Below are 12,027 nucleotides of genomic sequence, written 5' to 3' on the forward strand. Positions count from 1 at the left end.
GTAATTCCCATCAAATTACCGACACAATTCTTTACAGACCTTGACTGAAAAATTCTCAACTTCTTATGGAATAACAAGAAGCCCAGAATTGCTAAAACAATCCTCTACAATAAAAGATCTTCTGGAGGTATCTCCATCCCTGATCTCAAGCTGTACTACAGAGCAACAGTAATAAAAACTGCATGGTACTGGCATAGAAACAGACTGGTGGATCAATGGAACTGAACAGAAGACCCAGAAATAAACCCACACACTTATGGACATCTGATTTTTGACAAAGATGCCAAAACCATACAATGGAAAAAATATAGCATCTTCAACAAATGTTGCTGGTCTAATTGGGTATCTACATGTAGAAAAATACAAATAGATTCATACTTATCATCCTGCACAAAACTGAAGTCCAAGTAGATCAAAGACCTCAATATAAAACCAGACCCACGAAACCTGTTAGAAGAAAATGTGTGGAAGAGCCTTGACTTCATTGGCACAGGAGACAACTTCCTAAACAGAACAGTAACAGCACAGGCTCTAAGATCAACAATCAATAAATGGGACCTCATGAAACTGAAAAGCTTTTGTAAAGCAAAAGACACTGTCATCAGAACAAAACAACAGCCTACAGACTGGGAAAGGATCTTCACCAACCCAATATCTGATAGAGGACTAGTATCTAGAATATATAAAGAACTAAAGAAGTTAAAAAACAATAAATCAAGTAATCCAATTAAAAAATGGGTACAGCGCTAAACAGAATTCTCAATAGAGGAATATCGAATGGCAGAGAAACACTTAAAGAAAATGCTCAATGTCCTTAGTCATCAGGGAGATGCAAATCAAAATGCCCTTGAGATTTCACCTTACGCTCACCAGAGTGGCTAAGATAAAAAACTCAAGTGACAATACATGCTGGAGAGGATGTGGAGAAAGGGGAACACTCCTCCATTGCTGGTGGGAATGTAAATTCGTACAACCATCTTGGAAATCAAATTTCTGTTTTCTCAGACAATTAGAAATAGTGCTACCTCAAGATCCAGCTATATCACTCCTAGGTATATATTAAAAAGATGCTCAAGTATACAACAAGGACATTTGCTCAACCATGTTCCTAGCAGCTTTATTTGTAATAGCCAGAACCTGGAAACGACCCAGATGTCCCTCAGTTGAGGAATAGATACAGAAATTGTAGTACATTTACACAGTGGAATACTACTCAACAAATAAAAACTAGGAAATCATGAAATTTGCATGCAAATGGTGGGAATTAGAAAAGTTCATCCTGAGTGAGGTATCCCAGAAGCAGAAAGACATACAGGGTATATCACATATAATATAGGATAATCCTACTAAAATCTGTACACCTAAAGAAGCTAACCAAGAAGGAGAACCCTGGATAAGATGATCAGTCTTCATTCAGAAAGGCAAATGGGATGGATATCAGAAGAGGAAGAAAATGGAACAGGACAGGAGCCTACCATAGAGGGACTCTGAAAGACTCTACGCTGCAGGGTATCAAAGCAGAGGCTGAGACTCATAGCCAGACTTTGGGCAGAGTGCAGGGAATCTTATGAAAGAAGGAAGAATTCATAAGACCTGGAGATGACAGGAGCTCCACAAGGAGAGAGAGAAAATAATTTGGCACAGGGATCTCTTCTGAGACTGATACTCCAACCAAGGTCCATTCATGGATATAACCTAGAACCTCTACTCAGATATAGCCCATGGCAGCTCAGTGTCCAAGTGGGTTCCCTAATAATGGGAACAGGGACTGTCTCTGATATGAACTCAGTGGCCTGCCCTTTGATCACCTCTTCCTGAGGGAGGTGCAGCCTTACCGGCCGCTGAGGAAGACAATGCAGTCACTCCTGATGAGATCTGATAGTCTAGGTGCAGGTGGAAGGAGAGGAGGACCTCTCATATCAGTTGGCTGGGGGAGGGGCATGGGTGGAGAAGAGAAAGGGAGGGTGAAATTAGGAGGGTATAAGAGAGGGGCCTACAGTTGGGATACAAAGTGAATAAACTGTAATTAAGAAAAATAAATAAATTTTTAAAAACACTGGCGGAGAATTGATTAAAGGAATTAGATGTTACACACACACGGGAATATATTTGAGCTTATCTCCTAAAGCTTGAAGGGAGGGACCAAAAAAAGGGCACATTCAGAGAAAGAAAGTAAATATGGGCACATACAGACATATTAGGAAAAAATATTAGGAAAAAGAATAGAAAATCAAGGTAGATCATTTATGAAAAAAACCTTACATATCAGGGTATAATTAATTGTATGTAGCAATAGCTCAGAATCAGCCTAGCAGAGATTGCGAGTTTGGGGAGAATATTGAAGCTTTAAGTAGTTACTGAGAACATTGAGCTTGAGGGCCTTATTCCAATGAAAAAGATTGAAAAGGTGATTCTGAGTATTTAATGGAGACTGGAACTCTACAATCTGTGAGTATTTTTGCTTTTATTTTAGTTTAGAAATACAGGAGGGAAGAAACATTGCGGAACTGATATGCGGATGGTATTTTGTGGGGTGGTTGCCTGGGACATTTTGAGGTGACAGGAAGTGAGGGGTGTGGCTGCAAGAATAGTCTGTCTCCATGTGTGAGGTTAGAAAGAAATGCTGAGCTAGAGTGAGCCAGTTAGAGGAACCGGAGTGACTGGCATAGACGAAGATGGGCTGATAAAATTGGAAGATAGGAAGTTGTGGTCACAGAGTAAGATGCCATACTTTTTAGCTTTTATAATTTCTGCTTATTTCTGGTTATTACAAAATCCTGTCTGTGAGTAATTGCAATATGGAATGAGTTCAGTCCAGGGGTTAAGGTGATGTGAATGTTGAGGATGTACTCTTAATTATGTATATATTTTGTGTTTTGTAGGAAGTTTGCAGAAATTGAGATTAAGACAAAGACTAAATCAGGTCTCACTTCTTCAGTGAATGAGGTAGGGATTTATAGATGGCAGTAAACTGTAGAAAGTAGAATATGTGAGACTAGCATACTTCCAAACAAGCACAAGGTTTTTATAAGAGGATGATGGCAGTGAAAAAAGCAGGGAAGGGTAGCCTCCTGGGCCTTCTTTGTGGAATAATGTCTGCATATTAAAAACCAGATTCCAGTGCACAATGAAAGCAGTGACTTCTGCAGAAAGCTTTGTCCTGGAATTTGGATTCCAGAGTAGGAAATTGTGCTGAGAGGGATTCTTGGTGGCAGAAATAAAAGCTGAAAGCAAGAAGGTAATGTGGTTTTTCATAACTGAAACTTAGAGGCATGAGAAGCATGCTTGAACGTGACTGAATCGTAAATGTTTTAATTCTGACACAAATCATTAAGGATCCTGGGTGTCTACTTGCCATTAACATTGCATGGTAGACTGTAAAGCTGGGTCTTTATTCTCAGTAGAAACTGACTGCCGTAAAGAAAGTAGATACTCTGGATGTAACTTATTACAACATGCTCTGTATAATATTTAGGAAGAAGAGGGCTTTGCTGATTTAGAGTAGTCCTGCTGGGTATAGAAATGAGCTTGCAAGTGTCCATGTGTGAGAGTGCAGTGATTTGGGGGGAGGGGTGGTTCAAGACAAGGTTTTTCTGTGTAGTCCTGGCCGGCCTGGTATTCACTATGTAGACCAGGCTAGCCTCAAACTTAGAGATCCGCCTGCCTCTGCCTCCTGAGTGCTGGGATTAAAGGTGTGCACCAACATACCTGGCTGCACTGCTGTTTTCTTTTTTCCTTTTTTTTTTTAAAATTACATTTTATTTACTTTGTATCCCAGCTTTAGCCTCCTCCCTTTTTCCCTCCCAATCCTACCCTCTCTCCTTTATCTCCTCCCATGTCTCTCTCCAAGTCCACTGATAGGGAAGGTCCTCCTCCCCTTCCATCTGACCCTAGCTCATTGGGTCTCATCAGGACTGGCTGCATTGTCCTCCTCTGTGGCCTGGCAAGGCTACTCCTCCCTCGGGAGTGGAGAGTCAAAGAGCCAGCCACTGAGTTCATGTCAGAGACAGTCCCTGTTCCCCATACCAGGGAACCCACTTGGATACTGAGCTGCCATGGGCTACATCTGAGCAGGGGTTCTAGGTTATATCCATGAATGGACCTTGGTTGGAGTATCAGTTTCAGAAAAGATCCCTGTGCCCAGATATTTAGGTTTTGTTGCTATCCTTGTGGAGCTCCTGTCCTCTCCAGGTCTTACGAACTCCTCCTTATTTCATGAAATTCCCTGCACTGTGCCCAAAGTCTGGCTATGAGTCTCAGCATCTGCTTTGATACACTGCTGGGTAGGGTCTTTCAGAGCCGCACTGTGGTAGGCTCCTGTCCTGTTTCTTGTTCTTTCCTTTTTCTAATGTCCATCCCATCTGTCTAAGTGAGGATTGGTCTTCTTACCCGGGGTCCTCCTTCTTCTTTAGCTTCTTTAGGTGTACAGATTTTAGTATGTTTATTCTATATTATAGGTCTAGTATCCACTTAAAAGTGAGTATATACCATGTGTGTCTTTCTGCTTCTGGGATACCTCACTCAGGATGATCTTTTCTAGATCCCACCGTTTGTCTGCAAATTTCATGATTTCCTTGTTTTTAATTGTTGGGTAGTATTCCATTGTGCAAATGTACCACAATTTCTGTATCCATTCTACCCTTGAGGGAAGCCAGGTTCTGGCTATTACAAATAAAGCTGCTATGAACATGGTTGAGCAAATGTCCTTGTTGTGTGCTTGAGCATCTTTTTGATATATGCCTAGGAGTGGTATAGCTGGATCTCAAGGAAGCACTGTTCCTAATTTTCTAAGAAAGCAGAAAATTGATTTCCAAAGTAGTTGTATAAGTTTATATTCCCACCAGCAATGGAGAAGGGTTCCCTTTCTCCACATTCTCTGCAGCATGTATTGTCACTTGAGTTTTTGATCTTAGCCATTCTGATGGGTGTAAGATGAGATCTCAGGATCGTTTTGATTTGCATTTCCCTGATGACTAAAGATGTTGAGCATTTCTTTAAGTGTTTGGTGTATTGTATCTTGGATATATATCAATGAATAAGAAAGATAACACACTCAGCTTTATGTAGCATATGTTCTAATGGGAGATGGAAGGAGGTAAATAAACATGAGAGAAATGAGTAAGCTATGGGATGTTGAAATAAGTGCAGGGCAGTGGGAAAAAAAAGTATATAGAATATTGCAAAATGCTACAGTAGTAAATGCAATGCTCAGGGCAGCTTTATCTACAAGGTGACATTTGAGCAAACATTTGAAGAGGAGAGATGGAATCACTTTACTGTTAGGGAAACATTTAAGGCAGCAAGGTCATTAGTGCAAAGGCTGTGAGGTAGGAGTGTGCTTGGTGCAGTCGTTGAGTGAGTTCCATATATCTGTAAAGGGTCAGAAATGTAGGAAGTCAAGTCAGAATATTAGAAAAAGTAAAGTGTAACCTTTTTTTATTAAATTCGTGCTTATAAATAATACAAATTTATGTTATTAAATATGTGGTTTTAATTAATTTTTCACAATAAAATATGGTAGTTTTTAAGATGTAGGACAAATGCTTTGGATGATCAAAATAATTATTAGTCATTTCATGTGTAAGGAACAACGTTTTAAATTTTCCATCCTTAAAATAGTAGTTTTTATTCTTTACAGAATGATTTGGAACAAGTGTTACGTCAGATTGGCGATAAGGACCAGAAGATCCAGAACCTTGAGGCCTTACTGCAGAAGAGTAAAGACAATATTTCCTTATTAGAAAAGGAGAGAGAAGACCTTTATGCAAAAATCGAAGCTGGTGAAGGGGAGGCTGCTGTGCTTAGCCAGTTGCAGGAGAAAAACCATACGCTGCAGCAGCAAGTACGCCTGCGCACTGCGCTGTTCTAACCTCTACTCAAGTCCCTGTGGCCACTGAATGTTCTCTAAAAACAGTTCTGATCCTGCATTTCCTACTTGTTTTAAAATGTTATTTTTATATCATAATATCTATCATGATCATAGTGAAGGCATGTACAGTGCTTTGATGAAAGATGTCCTTAGTTCGTGTTCCAGAAGGACTTATTACCTATCTGACAAGTAAATCACTTCCTCTCTACTACTGGAAAGGTAGAGATATGACTGATCATACATATTTGCCTCAGGATCTGTTTCTGTTCATGAGGACTTTTTTATCTTCTGGGGGTTGCTGAAATTTTCACCTAACTTGTATTATATTTTTCTCTTAAATGCTAATAAAATTAGCCTTGCACTAAAAAAAAAAAAAAAATCTTGGTGGAAATGGGCCCTGAAATGAAAGATGATGGAATCATCAGACAAGAACTTTAAAATACTCCCTGGTGTTTATGGCTGTAAAGGGCAAACCATAATAATGGGACTAGATGTGGGAATGATACAAAAACTCCATATAGAGCTGCTAAAGATAAAAAAGTAAAACGCTTGAGTAGAAAATTGGCAGAAGAAAAAGTGTCAGTGAACATAAAAACAATAGTTGAAACCATTCTGAATAAAGCAGAGAGAACCGTGCCTCCATGGGCAGCATGTCATAGGCTAGCAAAGTGTAATGAGTGTCAGAGAAGGAGGACTTATCAAAATATAAATCCGTACATTTAAAGAGAACTCCCATGTACATGAAAAGAAATATCAGATGAATTATATTTCATCTCAATTTTTAAAATGTATGCTTTTGAAAAGGTATCTTTAGAAAAGAAAAATAAAAATTGAAAAAAGTATAATTAATCTCTCTTACAGCTTAGCGATACCTACAGTATGCAGGTACTCCAATCAGTGGGGAGAGCTGGGAAGGGAGAATGCAAGAATGACTATGAGATGCATTCGAAAATAGTTTTCTATAGTGAAACTACTCTTTCCCTTGATTGTGTCAGTAGTTAACTGAGTGTACACCTTTATTGAATCTCACATTTTATACTTAAGCTAGATGAATTTTACTGAATATCAATTCTAGTTGAATGAGATGATTTAGAAATAATATATCTGAATTTGATGTTCTTAGTGTTTGGGATACTATATATTTGACTTGTTAGTAATGAGAGGTGTGAGTATTTTTACTTGAAGAACCTTGAAATTAGCTGTTATAGAGCAGGTCAGTATTCTGATGGTACCTAAATGTGTTTCTTCATTTTTGTTGTGATTTGCAAACTTTGTAATTAGACTCTTGCATGTATAATAGCTAACTCAGCTGATGGAGAAGCTGAAGAATCAGTCGGAAAGCCATAAGCAAGCTGAAGAGAATTTGCACGACCAGGTACAGGAACAGAAGGCACATCTTCGCGCTGCACAAGACCGTGTTCTGTCCCTGGAAACCAGTGTGACTGAACTAAGCAGTCAGTTAAACGAAAGCAAGGAGAAGGTGTCTCAGCTTGACATACAGGTAATATGCTATTTAATGAGTTTTATGCATAAAGCATCAGTTTTAGATCATACATGTTGGACGTTTGTTTTGCTTTACATATTAGTAGAAAATGAGGATACAAATTAAATCACATAGTTTCTTGAGGTTTCCTGTGTCCACAGATATTTTTGTTCTTTCTTCCTATGTAAAGGTGATTTGTGTAATGTAACCTTTGATTCCTCTTTCCAAAGTACTTCCTAGTAGGATAGTCAGCACATTGTGAAAGTAAATTAGCACATTCAGTGTCCGCCAAGTACATCATGAGCCTGTTCTTAGTGCTTTACTGCTATAAGGGCAGTAGTGCCTGTGTTCTAGCAGTGTGGATTTGCACCAATGGCAGGGACTCTGATCTTCATGCACATAAAGGGACTAAAGATGTCACTGCTCCCCATCTTTTTTTTTGCCATTGGACCCTTCTGAGACTATAGTGGACCTATTACTCAATACCCTCAAATCTTAACATATTACATGGCTTTGGAAAACATGTCACATATATTTTAAAGTATTTCATGATTTTTAGCTCCTTAGATAGATATATTGCTATATGTAAATGAAACTGATTTGCCCAAAAATAAGTTATTCACAGTCTGATACACATTTGTCAGTAAGTTTTTTATAGTATAGATTTCTCTAGTTCTCACTTTGAACGCAGATAGAGATATGAATTATTTAGCATTATTTCTGCCAAGATTAATTATTGAGTTATTGAGAAATAATTATTTGGAACTTTACCTTTCTGCTTAAAATTAACCATATCATGTGTGTTTTAGATTATTTTGTGTTTACTGATTTTCTCTTCATTTAGCTGATGGAGTATCGTTTTAGCGCTTCTAAATATATTTCAATTTCAAATGTATTTATATTTTTCTACTTTTTGCTTTTCTTATTAAAAATGAGTTGTATTAAAGTTATTTCAATACTTGTTATTTTTGATAAAGAAAACCTAACTAATTTGATTTTTTTCAAAGTGTATTGTAGAAAGCCTGAGATTTTTAAATGTGTAATGTCTTGGCTTTTAATGAGAATCAAAAGTAAACTCTTTACATGAGAAGAATGAATCTGGAAAGTGAATTTTAAACATATTTATAGTTTGTTTTATTGTTTGGAGTCCCTTCTGAAATCCTTTATCTTTGGAACTATCATTTTCAATGGCATAGTTCAGTTTAGTGGATATTTTAGATGGTTGGTTGGTTGGATATTTTTTGTTATTGTTGTTTGTTGTTTTGTGGGTCTTTTTTGGGGGGGTTCAAGACAGGGTTTCTCTGTGTACCCTTGGCTGTACCTAGAACTCACTCTGTAGACCAAGCTGGTTTTGAACTCACAGAGATCTGACTGGATTAAAGGTGTGTGATATCATTGTCCAGCTTACTTTAGTTTACTGTGATACTGGTAGACTTTGGGCGTTTCCTTCTGAAAACTACAGTGGCCTTCCCAGAAAAAAAAAATATGTACAAGTTATTTGCCTTTATAAGATAGGGTCTAAGCATGTAGAATAGACTGGACTGGAACTTACAATTCTTTTACCTTTGCCTATTACATGCTCAGATCACAGACCTCTGTCTCCACTCCTGGAACCATTTCTTTCACAGAAAGACATCTTTCCATTGTTGTTTAACCCTGACTGGAGTCTTTGCTCTTCCCCACTTCTATTGGGAGATTTGTGTGTATTTCAGTGTCTCGATTATTACTTCATACCTAAGAACTTAAGTTTTGTGTCTTAAGAAAGGGAAAGTCAACAGTTTAATATGTGAATATTTAAATTTAAATACTTAAATTTTGTTACAGATTAAAGCCAAAACTGAATTATTATTATCAGCAGAAGCAGCAAAAACTGCTCAAAGAGCTGATCTTCAGAATCATTTGGACACGGCTCAAAATGCATTACAAGATAAACAACAGGTAGGAAACCTGATAATGTTTTGGTTGGTGTAGACAAGCTAACTTTTTTTTTTCATACACATGAAATCACATAAGCAATTATGGTACTTTGCATGTTTCTTTTATCTTGCATTTGTTTGATGAGGTGTTTTTTAAAACATTGTAGGAAGGAAGTAAATTTCTAAGGAAATTGAGGTTGACCATTACTTAACCTAAAAAGCTGACATTGAAAATATCCCCAATATAAAACTTTTTGAGCAACCATGATAGATTTGGAGCACATAGCATGTTAAGTTTCTTATTAAGAGTTCTTAACCTGTGAAGTCCATATTCCAAAACCTGAAGTCTCAAAATTTCTGGTACTAAGCATTTATTTTATTCTTTATTTTCTCTCTTTCTTTTTTTTTTAATATTAGTTAATAGTTTATTAACTTTGTATCCCAGCTGTATCCCACTCCCTTTTACCCTCCCAATCTCATCCTCCCTCATCTCCTCCCAGCCCCTTTCCAAGTGCACTGATAGGGGAGGGCATTTCATATATAGGGAATATTCTACTTGTACATAAATACAAAACTGAACTAAAAAACATTTAGGTTCCTTAAGAATCAGTTACAAATTGAGACGATAATGACAGATATTTGCCACTGTGGAGGGAAACAGAGTGACTGTCTGCCTGAATGTGTGTGTGTGTGTGTGTGTGTGTGTGTATCTCTGGTATCTCTGCATGTATGTGTGTCAGGAACTTAAGAATTGGTTGGGAGATGAGGTCAAGAGTCTGGGAGGTTTAGGTAAGAACTGGGAAATAGTAAGAGCTGGAGAGGACAGGGTCTCCACAAGGAGAGCAACAGAACAGGAAAATTTGAACACAGGGAACTTCCCAGAGACTCATACTCCAACCAAGGACTATTCATGGAGATAACCCAGAACCCCTGCACAGATGTAGCCCAGGGCAGTTCAGAGTCCAATTGGGTTACATAGTAATGTGAAGAGGGACTGCCTCTGACATAATCTGATTGGCCTGCTCTTTGATCACCTCCCTCTGGGGGGAGCAGCCTTACCAGGCCATAGTAGAGGACAATGCAGCCACTTTTGATGTGAACTGACAGACTAAGATCAGAAAGGAGAGGAGAACCTCCCCTATTAGTGGACTTGGGGAGTGGCATGCAAGCAGAGGGAGGAGGGAGGGTGGGGTTGGGAGGGGAGGAGGGAGGGGCTTATGGGGGGATGCAGAATGAATAAAGTGTAATTGATGAAAAATTTAAAAAAAAAAGGGAAAAAATAATTTAAGAACCTTAAATGACTTTCAAAAGTGGAGGAAAAAAAAAAAGAGTCTGGGAGGATAATCAAAGTATTTAAGAAAATGCCATAATCAAACTGCTACTCTGTTTGCTAATTAAAAATAAGATAATATTTTAAAATTTAGAATTTTTGTATTTTGTGTTTTATGCTAAGGAAAAATAGCTATAAGGATTGTATTTGCATCTCTGGTACTAAATGCAGAAAGTGTACTAGTGATCTAAGAATTTAAAGTAGATTAGTAATAAGTAGATTGGCTTAAAAAATGAGTCATACCAATAAGACGGGAATTCATGCAATTGAATGTAATCTAGAAAACTATCAGAAAGTTTCATGGTAAATTGTGATAAAATAAATTAGTATGTAAGTGGGATCCTATTTTAATTTTATTTACCCAATTATTTATTCATTTATTGTAGTGCTAAAGATAAAATCCAGAGCCTCACATGTGCTAGGAATGTTATCTCCCATTGAACTACCACTGCAGCCTATTATCAGTACATAAAATAAGTAGAAAAGAAATTAACATGCAGAGAAGATTAGAAAGAAAGTTATCAAAACATTTAACACTGATCACCCGTGGGTAACAGACTTACTAGTAATATTTATTGTTTTCTTTCTGAGAAACTGGATATTCTTTTTTTAACTTTTATTTTGTATATATTAGTGTTTGATTACATGTATGTCTATGTAAGGATGTGGGATCCCTTGGAATAGGCATTATAGTTGTGAGCTGCCATGTGGGTGCTGGGAATTGAACTTGGGTCCTCTGGAAGAACAGTCAGTGCTCTTAATCACTGAGCCACCTCTCCAGCCTGAAACTGGATCATCTAAGAACTTACTTAAGCAAGTGTTACAGATGTAACATCTACAATATTTTTGGAATATAATTTCTAAATAGTGCTTTGAAAATCGAAAACATTCAACTACAATGTAATAATTACTTTTCTTTTTCTTTTTTTACTTTTCTTAACTTAATGATCTGTCATATTTTTTAGCTTTTAGATAATATTTCTAGCAAATTATTAAAACATTAACTTACTGTGGAAGTAGCTCAGTGGCATAGTTTTTACCTACCATGTATGAGGGCCTGGTTTTGATTTAGTTATTTAAGGCTAGAGAGTTGGTTCAGGGCCTCGTTGCTCTGGTAGAGGACCTGGGTTCAGTTCCCAGTGCCCACATGGCAGCTCACAACTGTCTGTAACTACAGTGTCAGGAGATTTGATGTCCTTCTCTGATCTCTACCGGCACGTAGGCATAAAACACTCATATGCATAAAATAATCAAAATTGTTTAAGTTATTTCACGGTTACATAAATAAGCTTGGTGTCTTATGTTGTGTACAACTTAATTTTCCTTGTTAGTGGATAAAGATAACCTCTGATAAGTCATTGAATGTACCTGAAGTCTTTTTCCAGATATTTTCTTATATAAAATTATATTTTCAGTTATACTTTCACTG

General features: G+C 37.5%; 1 protein-coding gene across 3 annotated transcripts in view; it reads left to right on the forward strand.

Annotated features, from left to right (window-relative positions):
• Eea1 (early endosome antigen 1) overlaps positions 1 to 12,027 on the forward strand; it is a 104,383-nt gene that overhangs the window by 62,129 nt on the left and 30,227 nt on the right. For all 3 annotated transcript variants that reach the window (XM_060377948.1, XM_060377949.1, XM_060377950.1), the window contains 3 exons: positions 5,639 to 5,842; positions 7,170 to 7,370; positions 9,177 to 9,290. In XM_060377948.1, coding sequence (XP_060233931.1) covers positions 5,639 to 5,842; positions 7,170 to 7,370; positions 9,177 to 9,290 — 519 coding nt within the window. The remainder of the gene's footprint in view (positions 1 to 5,638; positions 5,843 to 7,169; positions 7,371 to 9,176; positions 9,291 to 12,027) is intronic.

This window comes from Meriones unguiculatus, chromosome 2 (genome assembly GCF_030254825.1).
Source record: "Meriones unguiculatus strain TT.TT164.6M chromosome 2, Bangor_MerUng_6.1, whole genome shotgun sequence".
NCBI classification, from domain to species: Eukaryota; Metazoa; Chordata; class Mammalia; order Rodentia; family Muridae; genus Meriones; species Meriones unguiculatus.